Here is a 26,291-nt window from a genome sequence, read left to right as displayed (position 1 = left end):
CTTTATTTAAGCATAAGAATAATAAGCAGACTCGGTCGGGGAGACATTTGCAACACATTTCCTGAAGTGCTGTCTAGAAACGCATGGTCCGTGCAGAGTATGCGTTTCTAGCTCCGGATTGAAAATTTCTGTTGCAGCGCTGAGCGGACACACTGGGTATAAACCATCCGTTAGCCTGTCAGGTAGGAGCACCTCAGCACGGTAGCTGTGGTGCAGAGGTTCTGTTTTTGCCCATATATTGGTAGTTTGATAATGCAAATCTAAGCTAAAAAAGTTAACGCTTTGAATTTAAAGAGACAGTAACGTCGGTTTTTTTTTGTTTGTTTTTTAAACTTTTCACAGATGTAAACATTTTTTTTTTTTTTTATTGAATTGGGTCAATTGTGAACAAGTATGGACCAAGGGGCCTTACAAAATGTTGCTTGCTCCTTGTGCTTTGAAGCTAATGTGGAACCACCAATCCCTTTCTGTCCCTCATGTATTGAGAGGACTTTAAATTATAGGGAAAATATTTTTTTCTGAGCAAAATGTTTCTAAGGCGGATGCTGTCCAAGAGTCTGACGAGGTTCAAAATATGCCGCAGCTTTCTCCCCAAGAGTCCCAAACTTTACCGTCCGCACAAGTAGTGCCCTGCACTTCCGCTCTAGCTCCCACTGGAGTTACCTTTAAAAGACATAGCTTCCCTCATGTCTTCTACAATTTCTGATGCATTATCTGCTTTCCCAATGTTGCAGGGCAAACGTAAGAGGAAAACCAGACATTCAGTAGGTTCTGATGCAATTGTTGCAGTTTTGGAGGTACCCTCCCAAGGACACAAAGAGGAGGGTACTGCTGTAGAATCTGAGGGTGAAATCTCAGATTCAGAAAGTTTATTGCCTCTGACGGATTCAGAGGTTGTAACTTTTCGGTTTAAACTAGAACACCTTCGTCTGTCCACTTCAGACCTCTGCAGTTAAGCATTCTCAGGCAATGGAACGGAGATTATGCGGATTTGTCTCCTCGAATAACTCTGGAGCAGGAGACAAGGGACTCTCTTCAATGGTGGTTGTCTTTGGATCATCTCTCCCAGGGAACCTGCTTTCGCAGACCATCTTGGGCGATTGTGACAACAGACGCCAGCCTTCTGGGATGGGGAGCAGTCTGGGGCTCCCTAAAAGCTCAGGGAGTTTGCACTCAGTCAGAGTCTGTTCTTCCTATAAACATTCTAGAACTGAGAGCGATCTTCAATGCTCTTCTGGCCTGGCCCCAGTTAGCCTCACTCCGGTTTATCAGGTTCCAGTCGGACAACATAACTTCAGTGGCTTACATCAATCATCAGGGAGAAACAAGGAGTTCCTTAGCGATGACAGAGGTAGCCAAAATAATCCAGTGGGCAGAAGCCCACTCTTGTTGCCTATCGGCGATCCACATCCCAGGGGTGGACAACTGGGAGGCGGATTTCCTGAGCAGACAGACCTTTCATCCGGGGGAGTGGGAACTCCATCCGGAAGTTTTCTCCAACCTGATTCTCAAGTGGGGTCAACCGGAATTGGATCTCATGGCATCCCGACAGAATGCCAAGCTCCCGAGATATGGGTCGAGGTCCAGGGACCCCCAGGCGGAGCTAATAGATGCTCTGGCGGTTCCTTGGAACTTCAGTCTAGCATACCTATTTCCTAAGTTTGCTCTTCCTCGGGTAATTGCTTGAATCAAACAGGAGAGGGCCTCGTGATCCTCATAACACCGGCTTGGCCTTGCAGGATTTGGTATGCAGATCTGGTGGAGATGGCATCTCTGCCACCTTGGAGACTTCCGTTGAGGAAGGACCTTCTGATTCAGGGGCCCTTCCTTTACCCAAATCTAGTTTCTCTGAAGCTGACTGCTTGGAGATTGAACGCTTAATTTTATCCAAGCGGGGGTTTTCTGACTCTGTCATAGAGACCATGATTCAGGCTCGTAAGCCTGTAACTAGAAGGATTTACCATAAGATTTGGCGTAAATATCTCTATTGGTGTGAATCCAAGGGCTACTCATGGAGTAGAGTTAGGATTCCTAGAATTTTGTCTTTTCTCCAAGAAGGTTTGGAGAAAGGTTTATCGGCGAGTTCCCTAAAGGGTCAAATCTCGGTCTTATCTATTTTGTAACACAAACGTCTGGCGGATGTCCCAGATGTACAATCTTTTTGTCAGGCCTGTGTTCAAACCAGTTGCTCCTCCATGAAGTCTTAATTTAGTTCTCAAAGTTCTTCAAGGAGCTCCGTTTGAGCCTATGCATTCCTTAGATATTAAGTTGTTATCTTGGAAAGTTTTATTTCTTGTTGCTATTTCTTCTGCTCGTAGTGTCAGAGCTATCGCCATTGCAGTACAAGTCTCCTTACCATTTCATTTTTTTATTTTCCATTCAGATAAGGTAGTTCTACGTACTAAATTAGGATTTCTTCCTAAGGTTGTTTCTGATTGGAACATTAATCAGGAGATTGTTGTTCCTTCTTTGTGTCCTAATCCTTCTTCTCAGAAGGAACGACTTCTGCACAATTTGGACGTGGTCCGTGCTTTAAAGTTTTACCTGCAGGCGACTAAGGACTTTAGTCAGTCTTCTTCTTTGTTTGTGATTTTCTCAGGAAAACGTAAGGGACAGAAAGCTATGGCTACTTCTCTTTCTTTTTGGCTGAAGAGTATCATACGTTTTGCATATGAGACTGCTGGACAGCAGCCTCCTGAGAGGGTTAGGGCTCATTCCATGAGGGCTGTTGCTTCCTCATAGGCATTCAAGAATGAAGCTTCTGTGGAACAGATTTGCAAGGCTGCAACTTGGTCCTCTCCACACTTTTTCAAAGTTTTACAAATTTGACACTTTTGCCTCGGCTGAGGCCGCTTTTGGGAGAAAGGTTCTTCAAGCAGCGGCGCCTTCCGTTTACATTCCCTGTCTTGTACCTTCCGTATCATCTGTGTACTGTAGCTTGGGTATTAAATCCCATTAGTAATTAAGATGATCCGTGGACTCATCGTGTCATAAAAAAGAAAATTTATGCTTACCTGATAAATGTATTTCTTTTTTGACGCAATGAGTCCACGGCCCGCCTTGTTCTTGTTAGACAGGTTATGGGTTATTGTAAACTTCAGACACCTCTGCACCTTGGCTTTTCCTTTCTTTCCTTAACTTCGGTCAAATGACTGGAGTGGGAGGGAAGGGAGGAGCTATTTAACAGCTCTGCTGTGGTGCTCTTTGCCGCCTCCTGCTGACCAGGAGGTGAATATCCCATTAGTAATTAAGATGATCCGTGGACTCATCGTGTCAAAAAAGAAATACATTTATCAGGTAAGCATAAATTTTTCTTTTTTTGTGTACGTATTCTCTCCAAATCTTGTCTGTTTTCAACTACTATGATCTTTGTCTGCAGGTCTCATTAATGGTTTTACTGCAGAGAAAGCATCAATGGAAGAGGTTTTATCAGGGAAAGAAAACGCAGAGCATTTTTTGGCTGTGGAGCTAGAGAAGTCCCACGAACAGCTGAAAATCTTGACCCAGGAAAGCTCTGTATTTGGGTATAGCAAAGAGGTTTTACTGAAGTTGCAGGAGATCCTTTCTGGCAATGTGCAAGATGTTGAAATGGGTGAGAAATGTGTCTTTATTGTAACCATGTCCATCAGCGTTAAAGGTGATTACAAAAATATGTGTGTAAGGTAAAATGAAGCTGTGAGAGCATAGATTTTGATGATCCATGAGAACCAAAGACCCATCTAATTTTCTTGTGTCTAAATTGTAGCTTTTATCCTCAGTGTTTTGCATATCCCATGTATTCTCAAATTATTTTAATGTTTGCCCGTGAAATGGGCCTATTGGATATTTCATATGTAAACTAAAATTTAGATTTTCATTGCCAAAAACAGGTACTTTCAGTTGCCTGTTACATGACAAAAAAAATACCAATGGATAATTGGTGCACACCACTAGAAACTTTCATTAAAGGGACACAAGTCAAAATTAAACTTTCAATTTTCAGCTGGAGCAGGCAAATTTAAACAACTTTCCAATTTACTTCAATTATTTACTTACTTACAAAATATGCACATTAATTTTATATTTACACTTTGAGTCACCAGTTCCTGCTGAGCATGTGCAAGAATTTACATAACATACGTATATGCATTTGTGAATGGTTGATGGCTGTCACATGATACAGGGGGAGTGGAAATAGACTTATTTGAAATTTGTCAGAAATTAATCTTAAGCATCATTTGAAGTTCAGACTAAGCGCTAGTGCATTTGTCTTTTTATCATGTATGTGTTGATTATGCAAATCTACTGTATTTACTGGTCATTTTAAAGAAAACCCCCCCAAAGTATTTAGTGCTTTGTTTTTAACAGCTGTTTCTGTGCTGAAAATGAGAAGTATTTTCTCCAACATAGGTGTGTCCGGTCCACGGCGTCATCCTTACTTGTGGGATATTCTCTTCCCCAACAGGAAATGGCAAAGAGCCCAGCAAAGCTGGTCACATGATCCCTCCTAGGCTCCGCCTTCCCCAGTCATTCTCTTTGCCGTTGTACAGGCAACATCTCCACGGAGATGGCTTAGAGTTTTTTGGTGTTTAAATGTAGTTTTTATTCTTCAATCAAGTGTTTGTTATTTTAAAATAGTGCTGGTATGTACTATTTACTCTGAAACAGAAAAGAGATGAAGATTTCTGTTTGTAAGAGGAAAATGATTTTAGCAACCGTTACTAAAATCGATGGCTGTTTCCACACAGGACTGTTGAGAGGAATTAACTTCAGTTGGGGGAAACAGTGAGCAGACTTTTGCTGCTTGAGGTATGACACATTTCTAACAAGACTTGGTAATGCTGGAAGCTGTCATTTTCCCTATGGGATCCGGTAAGCCATTTTTATTACATAAGAATAAAGGGCTTCACAAGGGCTTTTAAGACTGGTAGACATTTTCTGGGCTAAAACGATTGATATATAAGCATTTTTAATACTTCATAGCTTTGAGGAATTATTTTATTCTTGGGAATTATGTAAAATAACCGGCAGGCACTGTATCGGACACCTTTTTCTCTAGGGGCTTTCCCTAATCATAGGCAGAGCCTCATTTTCGCGCCTCTATTGCGCAGTTGTTTTTGGCAAGCATGACATGCAGATGCATGTGTGAGGAGCTCAGATACATAGAAAAAGCTTTCTGAAGGCGTCATTTGGTATCGTATTCCCCTTTGGGCTTGGTTGGGTCTCAGCAAAGCAGATACCAGGGACTGTATAGGGGTTAAATATAAAAACGGCTCCGGTTCCGTTATTTTAAGAGTTAAAGCTTTCAAATTTGGTGTGCAATACTTTTAAGGCTTTAAGACACTGTGGTGAAATTTTGGTGAATTTTGAACAATTCTTTCATACTTTTTCACATTTACAGTAATAAAGTGTGTTCAGTTTAAAATTTAAAGTGACAGTAACGGTTTTATTTTAAAACGTTTTTTGTACTTTGTTATCAAGTTTATGCCTGTTTAACATGTCTGAACTATCAGATAGACTGTGTTCTGTATGTGGGGAAGCCAAGGTTCCTTCTCATTTAAATAGATGTGATTTATGTGACACAAAATTTAGAGAAAATGATGCCCAAGATGATTCCTCAAGTGAGGGGAGTAAGCATGGTACTGCATCATCCCCTCCTTCGTCTACGCCAGTCTTGCCCACACAGGAGGCCCCTAGTACATCTAGTGCGCCAATACTCCTTACTATGCAACAATTAACGGCTGTAATGGATAATTCTATCAAAAACATTTTAGCCAAAATGCCCACTTATCAGCGAAAGCGCGACTGCTCTGTTTTAGAAAATACTGAAGAGCATGAGGACGCTGATGATATTGGTTCTGAAGTGCCCCTACACCAGTCTGAGGGGGCCAGGGAGGTTTTGTCTGAGGGAGAAATTTCAGATTCAGGGAAAATTTCTCAACAAGCTGAACCTGATGTGATTACATTCAAATTTAAATTGGAACATCTCCGCGCTCTGCTTAAGGAGGTGTTATCTACTCTGGATGATTGTGAGAATTTGGTCATTCCAGAGAAATTATGTAAGATGGACAAGTTCCTAGAGGTCCCGGGGCCCCCCGAAGCTTTTCCTATACCCAAGCGGGTGGCGGACATTGTAAACAAAGAATGGGAAAGGCCCGGCATACCTTTCGTCCCTCCCCCTATATTTAAGAAATTGTTTCCTATGGTCGACCCCAGAAAGGACTTATGGCAGACAGTCCCCAAGGTCGAGGGGGCGGTTTCTACTCTAAACAAACGCACCACTATACCCATAGAAGATAGTTGTGCTTTCAAAGATCCTATGGATAAAAAATTAGAGGGTTTGCTTAAAAAGATGTTTGTTCAGCAAGGTTACCTTCTACAACCAATTTCATGCATTGTTCCTGTCACTACAGCAGCGTGTTTCTGGTTCGATGAACTAGAAAAGGCGCTCAATAAAGATTCTTCTTATGAGGAGATTTTGGACAGAATTCATGCTCTCAAATTGGCTAACTCTTTCACCTTAGACGCCACTTTGCAATTGGCTAGATTAGCGGCGAAAAATTCTGGGTTTGCTATTGTGGCGCGCAGAGCGCTTTGGCTAAAATCTTGGTCAGCGGATGCGTCTTTCAAGAACAAATTGCTTAACATTCCTTTCAAGGGGAAAACGCTGTTTGGCCCTGACTTGAAAGAGATTATTTCTGATATCACTGGGGGCAAGCGCCACGCCCTTCATCAGGATAGGTCTTTCAAGGCTAAAAATAAACCAAATTTTCGTCCCTTTCGCAGAAACGGACCAGCCCCAAGTGCTACATCCTCTAAGCAAGAGGGTAATACTTCTCAAGCCAAGCCAGCCTGGAGGCCAATGCAAGGCTGGAACAAAGGTAAGCAGGCCAAGAAACCTGCCACTGCTACCAAGACAGCATGAGATGTTGGCCCCCGATCCAGGACCGGATCTGGTGGGGGGCAGACTCTCTCTCTTCGCACAGGCTTGGGCAAGAGATGTTCTGGATCCTTGGGCGCTGGAAATAGTCTCCCAAGGTTATCTTCTGGAATTCAAGGGGCTTCCCCCAAGGGGGAGGTTCCACAGGTCTCAATTGTCTTCAGACCACATAAAAAAACAGGCATTCTTACATTGTGTAGAAGACCTGTTAAAAATGGGAGTGATTCATCCTGTTCCATTAGGAGAACAAGGGATGGGGTTCTACTCCAATCTGTTCATAGTTCCCAAAAAAGAGGGAACATTCAGACCAATCTTAGATCTCAAGATCCTAAACAAGTTTCTCAAGGTTCCATCGTTCAAAATGGAAACCATTCGAACAATTCTTCCTTCCATCCAGGAAGGTCAATTCATGACCACGGTGGATTTAAAGGATGCGTATCTACATATTCCTATCCACAAGGAACATCATCGGTTCCTAAGGTTCGCCTTTCTGGACAAGCATTACCAGTTTGTGGCACTTCCGTTCGGATTAGCCACTGCTCCAAGAATTTTCACAAAGGTACTGGGGTCCCTTCTAGCGGTGCTAAGACCAAGGGGCATTGCAGTAGTACCTTACTTGGACGACATTCTGATTCAAGCGTCGTCCCTTCCACAAGCAAAGGCTCACACGGACATTGTCCTGGCCTTTCTCAGATCTCACGGGTGGAAAGTGAACGTAGAAAAAAGTTCTCTATCTCCGTCAACAAGAGTTCCCTTCTTGGGAACAATAATAGACTCCTTAGAAATGAGGATTTTTCTGACAGAGGCCAGAAAATCAAAACTTCTAAACTCTTGTCAAGTACTTCATTCTGTTCCTCTTCCTTCCATAGCGCAGTGCATGGAAGTAATAGGTTTGATGGTCGCGGCAATGGACATAGTTCCTTTTGCACGAATTCATCTGAGACCATTACAACTGTGCATGCTCAGTCAGTGGAATGGGGATTATACAGACTTGTCTCCGACGATACAAGTAGATCAGAGGACCAGAGATTCACTCCGTTGGTGGCTGTCCCTGGACAACCTGTCACAGGGGATGAGCTTCCGCAGACCAGAGTGGGTCATTGTCACGACCGACGCCAGTCTGGTGGGCTGGGGCGCGGTCTGGGGACTCCTGAAAGCTCAGGGTCTTTGGTCTCGGGAAGAATCTCTTCTCCCGATAAATATTCTGGAACTGAGAGCGATATTCAATGCTCTCAAGGCTTGGCCTCAGCTAGCAAAGGCCAAATTCATACGGTTTCAATCGGACAATATGACGACTGTTGCGTACATCAACCATCAGGGGGGAACAAGGAGTTCCCTGGCGATGGAAGAAGTGACCAAAATCATTCAATGGGCGGAGACTCACTCCTGCCACTTGTCTGCAATCCACATCCCAGGAGTGGAAAATTGGGAAGCGGATTTTCTGAGTCGTCAGACATTTCATCCGGGGGAGTGGGAACTCCATCCGGAAATCTTTGCCCAAATTACTCAGTTGTGGGGCATTCCAGACATGGATCTGATGGCCTCTCGTCAGAACTTCAAGGTTCCTTGCTACGGGTCCAGATCCAGGGATCCCAAGGCGACTCTAGTAGATGCACTAGTAGCACCTTGGACCTTCAAACTAGCTTATGTATTCCCACCGTTTCCTCTCATCCCCAGGCTGGTAGCCAGGATCAATCAGGAGAGGGCATCGGTGATCTTGATAGCTCCTGCGTGGCCACGCAGGACTTGGTATGCAGACCTGGTGAATATGTCATCGGCTCCACCATGGAAGCTACCTTTGAGACGGGACCTTCTTGTTCAAGGTCCGTTCGAACATCCGAATCTGGTCTCACTCCAACTGACTGCTTGGAGATTGAACGCTTGATTTTATCAAAGCGAGGGTTCTCAGATTCTGTCATTGATACTCTTGTTCAGGCCAGAAAGCCTGTAACTAGAAAAATCTACCATAAAATATGGAAAAAATATATCTGTTGGTGTGAATCTAAAGGATTCCCTTGGGACAAGATAAAAATTCCTAAGATTCTATCCTTTCTTCAAGAAGGTTTGGAGAAAGGATTATCTGCAAGTTCTCTGAAGGGACAGATTTCTGCCTTGTCTGTGTTACTTCACAAAAAGCTGGCAGCTGTGCCAGATGTTCAAGCCTTTGTTCAGGCTCTGGTTAGAATCAAGCCTGTTTACAAACCTTTGACTCCTCCTTGGAGTCTCAATTTAGTTCTTTCAGTTCTTCAGGGGGTTCCGTCTGAACCCTTACATTCCGTTGATATTAAGTTATTATCTTGGAAAGTTTTGTTTTTGGTTGCAATTTCTTCTGCTAGAAGAGTTTCAGAGTTATCTGCTCTGCAGTGTTCTCCTCCTTATCTGGTGTTCCATGCAGATAAGGTGGTTTTGCGTACTAAACCTGGTTTTCTTCCGAAAGTTGTTTCTAACAAAAACATTAACCAGGAGATAGTCGTGCCTTCTTTGTGTCCGAATCCAGTTTCAAAGAAGGAACGTTTGTTGCACAATTTGGATGTAGTTCGTGCTCTAAAATTCTATTTAGATGCTACAAAGGATTTTAGACAAACATCTTCCTTGTTTGTTGTTTATTCTGGTAAAAGGAGAGGTCAAAAAGCAACTTCTACCTCTCTCTCTTTTTGGCTTAAAAGCATCATCAGATTGGCTTACGAGACTGCCGGACGGCAGCCTCCTGAAAGAATCACAGCTCATTCCACTAGGGCCGTGGCTTCCACATGGGCCTTCAAGAACGAGGCTTCTGTTGATCAGATATGTAAGGCAGCGACTTGGTCTTCACTGCACACTTTTACTAAATTTTACAAATTTGATACTTTTGCTTCTTCTGAGGCTATTTTTGGGAGAAAGGTTTTGCAAGCCGTGGTGCCTTCCATCTAGGTGACCTGATTTGCTCCCTCCCTTCATCCGTGTCCTAAAGCTTTGGTATTGGTTCCCACAAGTAAGGATGACGCCGTGGACCGGACACACCTATGTTGGAGAAAACAGAATTTATGTTTACCTGATAAATTACTTTCTCCAACGGTGTGTCCGGTCCACGGCCCGCCCTGGTTTTTTAATCAGGTCTGATAATTTATTTTCTTTAACTACAGTCACCACGGTATCATCATATGATTTCTCCTATGCAAATATTCCTCCTTTACGTCGGTCGAATGACTGGGGAAGGCGGAGCCTAGGAGGGATCATGTGACCAGCTTTGCTGGGCTCTTTGCCATTTCCTGTTGGGGAAGAGAATATCCCACAAGTAAGGATGACGCCGTGGACCGGACACACCGTTGGAGAAAGTAATTTATCAGGTAAACATAAATTCTGTTTTTCATTTTATACTTGCGAGTTTTATGGCATCACCAAGTTGAGCTGTGTGAGTTGTATGTATCACATTTCTCCAAAGAGGGTGTGCTATGCACAAGTATGTACTTCCTGTTAATTTAAAAATCATTTAACTTTTAATGTAACTTATTTCATGCAGCAAAATATTTTAAAATTGTTATGCTTCTTAATGTACAATGTGAACACACTATCTGCTTTTCCTTTAGTAGCATATACTTGGCTATTCTTGCGTCAAGTCTTTTCAGTCTACCGGTTGTTATGTAGTCAGAAAGGAAAAAATAAACTTATTAATGTCATACAATGATTTCCCTGCAGTTAAAAACTATTCTGCATTTTATCTGTTTTAGTTAGTTACTTTGATTTAAAGTCACACATTGCTTTTTTTTTATTTTATTTTTTAATCTTTATTGATTTGAGAAAAGTAAAGCGTACAAGGAGTGATAACACTGTATACAAATCCACCGTCATTTTTACAATGTACTCTATAAATTATTAAAGAGCATGTAAGCAACTAAAAACAGAAAGGAAAAGAAAGTAGATCAAAATGTCAATTTTTCATAAACACTGGTCATTTAGTTCTGCAAATAAAATAGGTCCCAAGGAAACAGGCACAATTCTAAATTCTTGAGAGTCAATCAGAGTCAAGTTCCATGCCAAGTTTCTTCTGCCATTGTTTGGTGAATTAGTGGAGCACCTTTCAGTATTCTACGGGCTCATAACAATGTGTTATGCATAGGGGTTTCCAGGAGACACAATTGCTCAAAGGAAAAGGAAGACCTAGTAAGAGTCCTAAAAGTAGGAAATTTGTTGAATATACTAAGCCATTTGGCGAAGAGCCCTCCCAGTACCTTCACCGACTCCTGTATGGCTTTCACTTTACCATTGTTTTGCACCTTACAAATAGGGACGGTATGACCCAGCTCACAGCCTGCTGTGTTTTGGGTCCTCATTTAAAACTCTAATACTTAAAGGTACATGAAACCCAAAATTTTTCTTTCATGATTCAGACAGAGCATACAATTTTAAACAGCTTTCTAATTTACTTCTATTATCTAATCTGTTTCATTCTCTTGGTATCATTTGTTGAAAGAGCAGCAATGCACTACAAGTTTCTAACTGAACACATGGGTGAGCCAATCACATTCAATATATATATGCAGCCACCAATCAACAGCTAGAAGCTAGGTTCTCTGCTGCTCATGAACTTGCCTAGATAAACCTTTCAGCAAATGATAACAAGAGAAGGAAGCAAATTAAATAGAAGTAAATTGGAAAGTTGTTTAAAATTGTATTCTCTATCTGAATCATGAAAGAACATTTTTGGGTTTCATGTCCCTTTAAGTCTGCATTGCATGAGGTAGGAGACGGGAGACCTCAATGTGGAGAGTGTGGGATACTGCTGTATAAGACCATCCCTCAAACTATACACATTTTTATATAGCTGAATAGAACGCATCCAATAAGGCCTGTTTCCTCCTGGTATCTAGCACAATTTCCTCAATGAGGGAGTTCGTAATATATGGGAATCAATCATTAACCATGCTTTTAGAGCACTGTTCCTATGCCAATCAAATATTCTTTGCAGACAATTTTGCTTTTTAAAATAACACCACCCTAGTCAAACCTAGGCTTCCCTCCCTAAATGGTCTAAACATTGTAACTCTATTCACACAGGGTTTAATCTTTCCCTGTTTTCAGTTTGTTGAACAAAAGAATTTGAAAGTGCAATTGCGGCCAACCCGAAAGACATACATACATACATACATACATACATACATACCAAAGTCCACTTATTTGCACAATTCTGTTAGTTCTTTGCCAGGAGTGAAGGTGAAGATAGGTGTTATTAAATTATGGATTATTTTATGGGAGCTCAGATCTATGTGCGACCCATTACCCCTTGGAATTATCACTTCAGATGACAGGGCTACAGGAATGTCAGGTTATGTGCATAGAATCTCCATATAGGATTTCAGCTATAACTACCCTCAGGTGTCGTGGGGACATGTCCCTTAACCTCCTCTTGTGGGATTAAAGGTATTTCCTCTCATATCCTCTGCTGTTACCCGTACAGCACTGGATGGGCTTTCAACTAGAAACGGCTGCAGATCTTGCCAGTTAGCTCAGAGTAGGGGTGCTACTCTCATGTGTTTCTTTTTCTTTCATGTAATTGGCAAGAGTCCATGAGCTAGTGACGTATGGGATATACAATCCTACAAGGAGGGGCAAAGTTTCCCAAACATCAAAATGCCTATAAATACACTCTTCACCACACCCACAATTCAGTTTTACAAACTTTGCTTCCATATGGAGGTGGTGAAGTAAGTTTGTGCTTGATTTTCTTCTGTGATATGCGCTTCTCAGCATTTTGAAGCCCGATTCCTCTCAGAGTACAGTGAATGTCAGAGGGATGTGAAGGGAGTATCACCTATTGAATGCAATGGTTTTCCTTGCGGGAAATCTTTTCATAGGTTCTCTGTTATCGGTCGTAGAGATTCATCTCCTACCTCCCTTTTCAGATCGACGATATACTCTCATATTCCATTACCTCTACTGATATCTGTTTCAGTCCTGTTTTGGCTATCTGCTATATGTGGATGGGTGTCTTTCGGTAAGTATGTTTTCATTACTTAAGACACTCTCAGCTATGGTTTGGCACTTTATGTATTAATATAAAGTTCTAAATATATGTATTGTACTAATATTTGCCATGAGTCAGGTTTATGTATTTCTTTTTCTCTTGTAAGGTGTATCCAGTCCACGGATCATCCATTACTTGTGGGATATTCTCCTTCCCAACAGGAAGTTGCAAGAGGATCACCCACAGCAGAGCTGCTATATAGCTCATCCCCCTAACTGCCATACCCAGTCATTCTCTTGCAACTCTCAACAAACATGGAGATAGTAAGAGAGAAGAGGTGAACTGTAGCTGTTATTTTGCTTCAATTAAAAGTTTATTATTTTTAAATGGTACAGGAGTTGTACTATTTTGTTCCAGGCAGAAAAATAGAAGAATCTGCCTGTGATTTCTATGATCTTAGCAGGTTGTAACTAAGATCCATTGCTGTTCTCACACATGACTGAAGAGAGAGATAACTTCAGCGGGGGAATGGCGTGCAGGTTATCCTGCTATGAGGTATGTGCAGTTGAGATTTTTCTAGAAGATGTGTATGCTAGAAAATGCTGCTGATGCCAAATTTATGTAAGGTAAGCCTGAATACAGTGATTTAATAGCGACTGGTATCATGCTTACTTTCTGAGGTAATACTCTTTTATATTTACAATATAAAACGTTTGCTGGCATGTTTAAACGTTTTTATATATACTTTGGTGATAAAACTTTATTGGGGCCTAGTTTTTTTCCACATGGTTGGCTTAAATTTGCCTAGAAACAGTTTCCTGAGGCTTTCCACTGTGTTACTATGAGTGAGAGGGGCCTAATTTAGCGCTTTTTTACGCAGTAACTTTTACAGATTGAGACATCCAGCTTCCTCCAGGAGTCCCCTGAATGCTATAGGACATCTCTAAAGGGCTCTTAGGCTTTCCAAAATCGTTTGTTGGGGAAGGTAGGCCCACAGCAAGGCTGTGGCAGTTTGGTGTGACTGTTTAAAAAACGTCTATCGTTTTTTTGATCCGTTTTTTGAACTAAGGGGTTAATCATCCATTTGCAAGTGGGTGCAATGCTCTGTTAGCTTATTATACACACTGTAAAAATTTCGTTTGTTTTACTGCCTTTTTTCACTGTTTTTCAAATTCTGACAAAATTTGTTTCTCTTAAAGGCACAGTACCGTTTCTTATATTTGCTTGTTAAATTGATTTAAAGTGTTTTCCAAGCTTGCTAGTCTGTACAAACATGTTTGACATAGAGGAAACTCCTTGTTCATTATGTTTAAAAGCCATGGTGGAACCCCCTCTTAGAATGTGTACCAAATGTACTGATTTCACTTTAAGCAATAAAGATCATATTCTGTCTTTAAAAAATGTATCACCAGAGGAATCTGACGAGGGGGAAGTTATGCCGACTAACTCTCCCCACGTGTCAGATCCTTTGACTCCCGCTCAAGGGACTCACGCTCAAATGGCGCCAAGTACATCTAGGGCGCCCATAGCGTTTACTTTACAAGACATGGCGGCAGTCATGGATAATACACTGTCAGCGGTATTAGCCAGACTACCTGAATTTAGAGGAAAGCGAGATAGCTCTGGAGTTAGACGAAATACAGAGCATACTGACGCTTTAAGAGCTATGTCTGATACTGCCTCACAATATGCAGAAGCTGTAGAAGGAGAGCTTCTTTCTGTGGGTGATGTTTCTGACTCAGGGAAGATGATGCAACCTGATTCTGATATCTCTGCATTTAAATTTAAGCTTGAACACCTCCGCATGTTACTCAGGGATGTTTTAGCTGCTCTGAATGACTGTAATACAATTGCAGTGCCAGAGAAATTGTGTAGACTGGATAAATACTATGCAGTGCCTGTGTGCACTGATGTTTTTCCAATACCTAAAAGGTTTACAGAAATTATTACTAAGGAATGGGATAGACCAGGTGTGCCGTTCTCTCCCCCTCCTATTTTTAGAAAAATGTTTCTAATAGACGCCACCACACGGGACTTATGGCAGACAGTTCCTAAGGTGGAGGGAGCAGTTTCTACTCTAGCAAAGCGTACTACTATCCCTGTCGAGGACAGTTGTGCTTTCTTAGATCCAATGGATAAAAAGTTAGAGGGTTACCTTAAGAAAATGTTTATTCAACAAGGTTTTATCCTACAGCCCCTTGCATGCATTGCTCCTGTCACTGCTGCTGCGGCGTTCTGGTTTGAGTCTCTGGAAGAGGCTTTACAGGTAGAGACTCCATTGGATGACATACTTGACAAGCTTAGAGCCCTTAAGCTTGCCAATTCTTTTGTTTCTGATGCCATTGTTCATTTGAATAAACTAACGGCTAAGAATTCTGGTTTTGCTATCCAGGCGCGTAGAGCGCTATGGCTTAAATCATGGTCAGCTGACGTTACTTCAAAGTCTAAGCTGCTTAACATTCCCTTCAAGGGGCAGACCCTATTCGGGCCTGGTTTGAAGGAGATTATTGCTGATATCACTGGAGGAAAAGGTCATGCCCTTCCTCAGGATAGGTCCAAATCAAGGGCCAAACAGTCTAATTTTCGTGCCTTTCGAAACTTCAAGGCAAGTGCGGCATCAACTTCCTCTAATGCAAAACAAGAGGGAACTTTTGCTCAGTCCAAGACGGTCTGGAGACCTAACCAGACCTGGAACAAAGGTAAGCAGGCCAAAAAGCCTGCTGCTGCCTCTAAGACAGCATGAAGGATTGGCCCCCTATCCGGTAACGGATCTAGTAGGGGGCAGACTTTCGCTCTTCGCCCAGGCGTGGGCAAGAGATGTCCAGGATCCCTGGGCGTTGGAAATTATATCCCAGGGATATCTTCTGGACTTCAAGGCTTCCCCCCCAAAAGGGAGATTTCACCTTTCACAATTATCTGCAAACCAGATAGAGAGAGGCATTCTTACACTGTGTACAAGACCTCCTAGTTATGGGAGTGATCCATCCAGTTCCAAAGGAGGAACAGGGACAGGGATTTTACTCAAATCTGTTTGTAGTTCCCAAAAAAGAGTGAACCTTCAGACCAATTTTGGATCTAAAGATCTTAAACAAATTCCTCAGAGTTCCATCATTCAAGATGGAGACTATTCGTACCATCCTACCTATGATCCAGGAGGGTCAAAACATGACTACAGTGGATTTAAAGGATGCTTATTTACACAAAGATCATCATCGGTATCTCATGTTTGCCTTCCTAGACAGGCATTACCAGTTTGTAGTTCTTTGGGTTAGCTACAGCCCCAAGAATTTTTACGAAGGTTCTGGGGTCGCTTCTGGCGGTCCTAAGGCCGCGGGGCATAGCAGTGGCCCCTTATTTAGATGACATCCTGATTGGCGTCAAACTTCCAAATTGCCAAGTCTCATACGGACATAGTGTTGGCATTTCTGAGGTCGCATGGGTGGAAGGTGAACGAGGAAAAGAGTTCTCTATCCCCCTCACAAGAGTTTCCTTCCTAGGGACTCTGATAGATTCTGTAGAAATTAAAATTTACCTGACGGAGTCCAGGTTATCAAAATTTCTAAATTCCTGCCGTGTTCTTTATTCCATTTCTCTTGTAAGGTGTATCCAGTCCACGAATCATCCATTACTTGTGGGATATTCTCATTCCCAACAGGAAGTTGCAAGAGGACACCCACAGCAGAGCTGTAATATAGCTCCTCCCCTAACTGTCATAGCCAGTCATTCTCTTGCAACTCTCAACAAGCAAGGTCGTTTCCTCCCCTAACTGTCATAGCCAGTCATTCTCTTGCAACTCTCAACAAGCAAGGTCGTTGTAGGAGAGAGTGGTTAAATATAGCTAGTTTATTTTCTTCAATCAAAAGTTTGTTATTTTTAAATAGTACCGGAGTTGTGCTATTTTATCTCAGGCAGTAAATAGAAGAAGAATCTGCCTGAGGTTTCTATGATCTTAGCAGGTTGTAACTAAGATCCATTGCTGTTCTCACATATGTCTGAGGGGATTACACAGATGAGGTAACTTCAGCGAGAGAATGGCGTGCAGTTTATTCTGCTATCAGGTATGTGTAGTTATAATTTTTTCTAGAGATGGAAAACACTAGAAAATGCTGCTGATACCGGATTAATGTAAGTTAAGCCTGATTTAATAACGACTGGTATCATGCTTACTCCCAGGGGTAATACCCTTATGATATTGCAATATAAAACGTTTGCTGGCATGTTTAATCGTTTTTATATATGCTTTGGTGATAAAACTTTATTGGGGCCTAGTTTTTTCCACATGGCTGGCTTAAATTTTGACTAGAAACAGTTTACTGAGGCTTTCCACTGTTATAGTATAAAAGTTACAGTTGGTGCAGTTAAAATTACAAACTGTGACATCCAGCTTCCCTCAGGAGTCCCCTGTATACTATAGGACATCTCTAAAGGGCTCAAAGGCTTTACAAAGTAGTTTATTGGGGAAGGTAGGACCACAGCTTGCTGTGGCAGTTGGTTGTGACTGTTAAAAAAATGTCTATTTCGTTTTTTTGATCCATTTTTTTAACTAAGGGGTTAATCATCCATTTGCAAGTGGATGCAATGCTCTGCTAGCCTATTACATACACTGTAAAAATTTCGTTTGATTTACTGCATTTTTTCACTGTTTTTCTTTTTTTTTTTATTTCAAATTTTTATTGAAAGGAAACACGTACATTTGCCATAACAGGGGCAGAATCCAAAAAACAGAAAGTTCTCGTATACTTTATACAATTCTGGCTCTATCTTACGGCAATTACTCTTAAGTTCATTATCCTTTAATTTCGAAGGACCTTTGCCTTATCCCTATTAGGGAGAAGACAATTTTATTTATACAACAACAAAACAAACAACGCAAAAAGAAAAAGAAGAAGAAAAAAGAGGAGAGATTAAAAAAAAAAAAAAAAGGAAGGAAAAAAGAAGAGAAGGAGTTATCCGACTCTCTGACTCAATACTCCCACCACAACCAACCGCCCCCAGTCCCCGTCGTCCCGCTAAGGATGTTCTATCCAATGTTCCAGACCTCAATACCATTCAGGAGGGAATACCCCCGATAGAATTAAGGTTTCAAAGTAATCTGTTCTTCGCAGGCTAGTAATGAGGGAGAATTGTATATCTCTGGGGTATGATAATATGACTCTTAACCATGTTGAAAAGTAAGCTATAATCTTTTTCTTATGTGCAGGCGATATAGTCATTTGCTCAAAAATTATTTGAGACCTCACAGAGTTTAAAAAACACGAGATTGACGGTGCTCTGTTACTCTTCCAGTTTTTAAGAATAAGATTGCGCCCTACCATAATCACTATATTAATAAGGTTACGGTTATTTCTGCTGTTTTCTGTAGGGACAAGGAAAAAGATATGTCTGGATGTAAGTTCTATTCTATTCTCTAACCTTTTATTGGTCCAGAACTCGACTTTGCGCCAGAACTGTTTAATTTTAGGACAGTCCCAGAAACAATGGACTATGTCTGCATTTGCATTATTGCATCTGGAACAGTTGTTACCTCTATTAGGAGCCTGTTTTGTAAGCCATTTAGACATTTTCCTAGGTGTGAGATATGCGTTATTCATTAGCTTTAGGTGTGATTCTTTCCAGGATGTAGAAATGGTAGCTTTTTGGACCCATTTAAAGCCTGTGTATAGTGTATCTGCAGATACGTCAGAGAAATAATAATTCCATTTTTCGGAAAGACTGTTAATACTCAATTGGCCCTGTTTAGCGAGCATAATCTTGTATAGTAATGAAATACTGTGATGGTCTGATTTATAATAAATGAAATATTGTTCAATTTTACCCCATCCTTCAGTATCGAGGATTGATATTTTACTATTAGTAATGAAATGTCTAATCTGAAGATAGGCAAAAATTTTTTGTTTGACAGGGAAAAACTACTAGCAAGTTCCTCAAATGTTCTAATTTGAAGGTGATTATTTAGACATTGGTATACATTCGATAAGCCTTTCTGTGCCCAGACATTATAAACTTCATTGGAAAACCCAGGAGTGAATTTTGGATTGCCTTGTATTGGAAGTAATGGAGTGATCTCATAATTAATATCGAATGATATATTTAATTTTTGCCAGGCGTCAATGGTGTTATATATTATAGTCATTGTTTTAATATCTTTTGGCAACTGAGACACTGGGCAGTGTAACAGGGCTTTTAAAGCATATGGTTTACATAGGTATTTTTCAATTTGAGAATGTGTGAGATAATTAGCTTCTGTTAGCCAGTCAAAAGCTGATCGGGCTAATATAGCGATATTATATTTTTTTAATGTCTGGGAAAGATAAACCACCTTCCGCAGATCCAAGAGATAATTTGGTTAAGGATATCATATGTCTTTTGTTATTCCATATAAAGTTAGCTGCTTCACTGTTAAATCTTTTTATATCTTGGGTCTTTATAAATAATGGTAGGTTTTGCATTATATACATCAATTGGGGAAAAAGGATAGTTTTTATAATCATGACTTTAGCAGACAGGGAGATAGGAAATGTTAACCAACGTTGCATTTTTTCTGAGGCTTTTTAAAAAAAAATAGAATAGTTAAGTTTATACCACTTATTAGGGTCGGAATGTAGATTTAATCCTAAATAGTTAATACTCTCGACCTCTTGAAAGGGATGATCTTGAATGCTTGCCTTGGTCTTGTGTAGCCATAACATTTCAGATTTACTAACATTTATTTTATAACCCGAGAAAGAACTAAACAGGTCAATGATCTTTAGTGCCTGTGGTATACTCCTCTTTGTGTTTCTTACGCATAGCATCAAATCATCTGCATATAATGCTAGTACCACTTTTTCTTGCCCTAATCTGATGCCTTGTAACTCCTGTCGAAGAGTAATAGCCAAGGGTTCTAGGGCGAGGTTAAAAAGTAAAGGAGAAAGTGGACATCCCTGTCTTGTCCCCCTGTTTAAGATAAAATCTGTGGTATGGCTACCATTAATTAAAATGCTGGACCTTGGATGGTCGTATATGGTTTGGATAAATTTTATAAAATGACCAGTGAAGCCAAAAGAGACCAATGTTGAGGATAAATGCTTCCATTCTACCGAATCAAATGCCTTTTCGGCATCTAATGTAATTAATGCGAAGTCTTGGTTGTTTGTTTTCCTCTCCGCTATTTTATGCCAGAAATGCTCTATTAGTAAGATTATCTTCCTAACATTTTTTGTAGAAGTTCTTTGAGACATGAAACCCGTTTGATCGGGATGTATGATGGGGTCAAGACAGGATTTTAATCTATTTGCAACAATATGTGTCAATAGCTTATAATCTGCATTGAGTAATGAGATGGGTCTATATGACTTGGGATCTAATGGGTTCTTCCCTTTTTTCAAAATCAATGATATAATTGAAGCCGTAAAATATTTAGACATGCTTAGACCCTCAACATAATATCCATTAAACAGTGAAACTAAAATGCCCACTATCTCTTCTTTGAGTATTTTATACATTTCAATAGGTATTTGATCTGGGCCCGGGGATTTATTAGCTTTGGTGTTATTTATAGCTTCCAAGACTTCCTCATTTGTTATTGGTCTATTAAGAGTGTCAGAGGCTTCTGACGTTATTTTAGGCCAGTTAATCCCGTGCCAAAATATATTCTTATTGTCAACATTAATCTCTTTGGCTTCATATAATTTTTGATAGTATTCTAAAAAGACATTTTTTATTTCGGCCTGTTCCGTGACTCTATTTATCCCATCATTAATGGCTTCTATTATATTTGATTTTTTTCCTCGCTTTATCTAGTATGGATAGGTATTTGGCGGATTTTCCATATTGGCCTTTATATTTGATGCTAGTTCTAAGTTCTTCTATTTCAACTTTTTTCTTAATAAAGATATCTCTTTCTGCCTTGAGAGCGTTATATTTCTCTCTTAGTTGTTTAGAAGGATTATAGAGATATTTTCGATGTGCATTCTGTATTTGTCTAGATAGTTGGATCTCCCTTTCTAACCGTTTCCTTTTTTTTGAGACCATATAGGCTTTAATATCTCCTCTTAAGTAGGCTTTGGCGGTTTCCCAAAATATTTCTGCTCTCCCTCTATACTCTCTATTCGTCTGCTCAAATTCTCGCCACTTATGTTTTAGCCAATTATTAAATTCAAAATTATTTACCAAGAAGTTCGGAAAATAAAAATTATTTCTTTCATTATTTTGCGCTAGTTTTAATTGAAGATCTAATGAGATGATGGCATGATCTGAGATCAAAATGTCAAATATCTCTGTCTTAATTTCTAATTTAATAAGTGAGCTGGACAGTAGAAAGAGATCTATACGGGAAAAAGATCCATAACTTTTAGAGTTGCAGGAGAAGGATCTAGTATCTGGATGTTGTAAACGCCAGATGTCGTGGAGTTTAAGGCTTTTACAGATTTGTTTAAAAATATGTGCTTTCTTTTTAGATAAAGCTGAGTTTATGGGGGTAAATTTGTCCAGTATATCAGAGGGGATTAAGTTAAAGTCTCCTGCTAGAACTAAATTTTGACCATGGAACTTAGACAGCAAGAACATCAAATTATTCCAGAAGTCTGTATTGTTGGGACCATATACGTTACATATTACCATCCAAAAATTATTGATTTCAATTTCCAGAACTAGCCATCTCTCATGCGGATCTAAAATAGTATTTAAAATATTATAAGATAGTTTTTTATTTATCAAAATCGCAATTCCCTTTTTTCTTCCGGAACAAGGGGTGGCTATCACCTCCCCAACCCATTTGCTTTTAAGCTTGAGTATTTCCTCTGCTTTCAAGCGAGTTTCTTGTAATAATACAATATCGGGGCTATGTTTGCCCAGTTGTCTAATTATCATTTTCTTTTTGATTGGGGAGGCGATGCCCCCCACATTCCATGAAAGACATCTAATATTCCCCGTCATTGGGGACCAAATCAACAGCTAAAAAAATGTGGGGGATAAGTGGAGATGAAGAGGGGAGGAAGGGGGCAGGCTGGAGCAGAGGGAGAGTGAGACAGAGGAAGAGCAAGAAAGAGAAAAAAAAAATAAAAAAAAAATAAATAAAAAAAATAATAAAAAAAAGTAAATAGAAGAAGAATCTGCCTAAGGTTTCTATGATCTTAGCAGGTTGCAACTAAGATCCATTGCTGTTCTCACATATGTCTGAGGGGATTACACAGATGAGGTAACTTCAGCGAGAGAATGGCGTGCAGTTTATTCTGCTATCAGGTATGTGCAGTTATAATTTTTTCTAGAGATGGAAAACACTAGAAAATGCTGCTGATACCGGATTAATGTAAGTTAAGCCTGATTTAATAACGACTGGTATCATGCTTACTCCCAGGGGTAATACCCTTATGATATTGCAATATAAAACGTTTGCTGGCATGTTTAATCGTTTTTATATATGCTTTGGTGATAAAACTTTATTGGGGCCTAGTTTTTTCCACATGGCTGGCTTAAATTTTGACTAGAAACAGTTTACTGAGGCTTTCCACTGTTATAGTATAAAAGTTACAGTTGGTGCAGTTAAAATTACAAACTGTGACATCCAGCTTCCCTCAGGAGTCCCCTGTATGCTATAGGACATCTCTAAAGGGCTCAAAGGCTTTACAAAGTCGTTTATTGGGGAAGGTAGGACCACAGCTTGCTGTGGCAGTTGGTTGTGACTGTTAAAAAACGTCTATTTCGTTTTTTTGATCCGTTTTTTTAACTAAGGGGTTAATCATCCATTTGCAAGTGGATGCAATGCTCTGCTAGCCTATTACATACACTGTAAAAATTTCGTTTTATTTACTGCATTTTTTCACTGTTTTTCAAATTCGGACAAAATTTGTTTCTCTTAAAGGCACAGTACCGTTTTTTATATTTGCTTGTTAACTTGATTTAAAGTGTTTTCCAAGCTTGCTAGTCTCATTGCTAGTCTGTATAAACATGTCTGACATAGAAGAAACTCCTTGTTCATTATGTTTAAAAGCCATGGTGGAACCCCCTCTTAGAATGTGTACCAAATGTACTGATTTCATTTTATGCAATAAAGATAATATTCTGTTTTTTTAAAAATTATCACCAGAGGAATCTGACGAGGGGAAAGTTATGCCGACTAACTCTCCCCACGTGTCAGACCCTTTGACTCCCGCCCAAGGGACTCACGCTCAAATGGCGCCAAGTACATCTAGGGCGTTTACTTTACAAGACATGGCGGCGGCAGTCATGGATAATACACTGTCAGCGGTATTAGCCAGACTACCTGAACTTAGAGGTTAGCGAGATAGCTCTGGGGTGAGACAAAATGCAGAGCATACTGACGCTTTAAGAACCATGTCTGATACTGCCTCACAATATGCAGAAGCTGAGGAAGGAGAGCTTCAGTCAGTGGGTGATGTTAATGACTCAGGAAAGATGATGCAACCTGATTCTGATATTTCTACATTTAAATTTAAGCTTGAACACCTCCGCGTGTTGCTTAGGGAGTTTTAGCTGCTCTGAATGACTGTGATACCATTGCAGTGCCAGAGAAATTGTGTAGACTGGATAAATGCTTTGCAGTGCCGGTGTGTACTGATGTTTTTCCAATACCTAAAAGGTTTACCGAAATTATTAATAAGGAATGGGATAGACCAGGTGTGCCGTTCTCTTCCCCTCCTATTTTTAGAAAAATGTTTTCCAATAGACGCCACCACACGGGACTTATGGCAGACAGTCCCTAAGGTGGAGGGAGCAGTTTCTACTCTAGCAAAGCGTACTACTATCCCTGTCGAGGACAGTTGTGCTTTTTTAGATCCAATGGATAAAAAATTAGAAGGTTACCTTAAGAAAATATTTATTCAACAAGGTTTTATCCTACAGCCCATTGCATGCATTGCCCCTGTCACTGCTGCTGTGGCGTACTGGTTTGAGTTTCTGGAAGAGGCTTTACAGGTAGCGACTCCATTGGATGCCATACTTGGCAAACTTAGAGCACTTAAGCTAGCCAATTATTTTATTTCTGATGCCATTGTTCATTTGACTAAACTAACGGCTAAGAATTCTGGTTTTGCTATACAGGTGCGCAGAGCGCTATGGCTTAAATCATGGTCAGCTGACGTGACTTTAAAATCTAAGCTACTTAACATTCCCTTCAAGGGGCAGACCCTATTCGGGCCTGGTTTGAAGGAGATTATTGCTGATATCACTGGAGGAAAAGGTCGTGCCCTTCCTCAGGACAGGTCCAAATCTAGGGCCAAACAGTCTAATTTTCGTGCCTTTCGAAACTTCAAGGCAGGTGCGGCATCAACTTCCTCTAATAATAAACAAGAGGGAACTTTTGCTCAATCCAAGACGGTCTGGAGACCAAACCAGACCTGGAAAAAAGGTAAGCAGGTCAAAAAGCCGCCTGCTGCTGCCTCTTAAGACAGCATGAAGGAACGACCCCCTATCCGGTAACGGATCTAGTAGGGGGCAGACTTTCACTCTTCGCCCAGGCGTGGGCAAGAGATGTTCAGGATCCCTGGGTGTTGGAAATTATATCCCAGGGATATCTTCTGGACTTCAAAGCTTCCCCCCCAAAAGGGAGATTTCACCTTTCACAATTATCTGCAAACCAGATAGAGAGAGGCATACTTACACTGTGTACGAGACCTCCTAGTTATGGGAGTGATCCATCCAGTTCCAAAGGAGGAACAGGAACAGGGTTTTTACTCAAATCTGTTTGTGGTTCCCAAAAAAGAGGGAACCTTCAGACCGATTTTGGATCTAAAGATCTTAAACAAATTCCTCAAAGTTCCGTCGTTCAAGATGGAAACTATTCGTACCATCCTACCACTGATCCAGGAGGGTCAATATATGACTACAGTGGATCTAAAGGATGCTTATCTTCACATTCCGATACACAAAGATCATCATCGGTTTCTCAGGTTTGCCTTTCTAGACAGGCATTACCAGTTGTAGCTCTTCCCTTTGGATTAGCTACAGCCCCAAGAATCTTTACAAAGGTTTTAGGGTCGCTTTGGCGGTCCTAAGGCCGCGGGGCATAGCAGTGGCCCCTTATTTAGACGACATCCTGATACAGGCGTCAAACTTCCAAATTGCCAAGTCTCATACGGACGTAGTACTGGCATTTCTGAGGTCGCATGGGTGGAAAGTGAACGAGGAAAAGTGTTCTCTATCCCCACTCACAAGAGTTTCCTTTCTAGGGACTCTGATAGATTCTGTAGAAATGAAAATTTACCTTGACGGAGTCCAGGTTATCAAAGCTTCTAAATTCCTTTCGGGTTCTTCATTCCATTCCGCGCCCTTTGTATGGAAGTAATCGGCTTAATGGTAGCGGCAATGGACATAGTGCCGTTTGCACGCTTGCATCTCAGACCGCTGCAACTATGCAGGCTCAGTCAGTGGAGCGGGGATTACACAGATTTGGCCCCTCAACTGAATCTGGACCAAGAGACCAGGGATCCTCTTCCCTGGTGGCTATCTCGGGTCCATCTGTCCAAAGGCATGACCTTCGCAGGCCAGATTGGACTATTGTAACAACAAATGCCAGCCTTCTAGGTTGGGGTACAGTCTGGAACTCCCTGAAGGCTCAGGGATCGTGGACTCAGGAGGAGTCTCTCCTTCCAATAAATATTCTGGAACTAAGAGCGATATTCAAGGCTCTTCAGGTTTGGCCTCAGTTAGCAACTCTGAGGTACATCAGATTTCAGTCGGTCAACATCACGACTGTAGCTTACATCAACCATCGAGGGGGAACAAGAAGTTCCCTAGAGATGTTAGAAGTTTCAAAAATAATTCACTGGGCAGAGATTCACTCTTGCCACCTATCAGCTATCCATATCCCAGGTGTAGAGCACTGGGAGGCGGATTTTCTAAGTCGTCAGACTTTTCATCCGGGAGAGTGGGAACTCCATCCGGAGGTATTTGCACAACTGATTCTCCGTTGGAGCAAACCAGAACTGGATCTCATGGCGTCTCGCCAGAACGCCAAGCTTCCGTGTTACGGATCCAGGTCCAAGGATCCCAAGGCGACACTGATAGATACTCTAGCAGCGCCCTGGTCTTTCAACTTGGCTTATGTGTTTCCACCGTTTCCTCTGCTCCCTCGACTGATTGCCAAGATCAAGCAGGAGAGAGCATCGGTGATTCTGATAGCACCTGCGTGGCCACGCAGGACCTGGTATGCAGATCTAGTGGACATGTCATCCTTTCCACCATGGTCTCTGCCTCTGAGACAGGACCTTCTACTTCAGGGTCCTTTCAACCATCCAAATCTAATTTCTCGGAGGCTGACTGCCTGGAGATTGAACGCTTGATCTTATCAAAGCGTGGCTTCTCCGAGTCAGTTATTGATACCTTAATACAGGCACGAAAGCCTGTCACCAGGAAAATTTAACATAAGGTATGGCGTAGATATCTTTAATGGTGTGAATCCAAGGGTTACTCATGGAGTAAGGTCAGGATTCC

General features: G+C 41.1%; 1 protein-coding gene across 2 annotated transcripts in view; it reads left to right on the top strand.

Annotated features, from left to right (window-relative positions):
• Positions 1-26,291, top strand: part of PCNT (pericentrin) — a 470,255-nt gene that overhangs the window by 121,143 nt on the left and 322,821 nt on the right. For both annotated transcript variants that reach the window (XM_053698889.1, XM_053698888.1), the window contains one exon: positions 3,380-3,592. In XM_053698889.1, the coding sequence (XP_053554864.1) occupies positions 3,380-3,592 (213 nt within the window). The remainder of the gene's footprint in view (positions 1-3,379; positions 3,593-26,291) is intronic.

Source organism: Bombina bombina, chromosome 1 (assembly GCF_027579735.1).
Source record: "Bombina bombina isolate aBomBom1 chromosome 1, aBomBom1.pri, whole genome shotgun sequence".
Classification (NCBI taxonomy): domain Eukaryota; kingdom Metazoa; phylum Chordata; class Amphibia; order Anura; family Bombinatoridae; genus Bombina; species Bombina bombina.
This window is presented reverse-complemented; position numbering and strand designations above follow the sequence as displayed.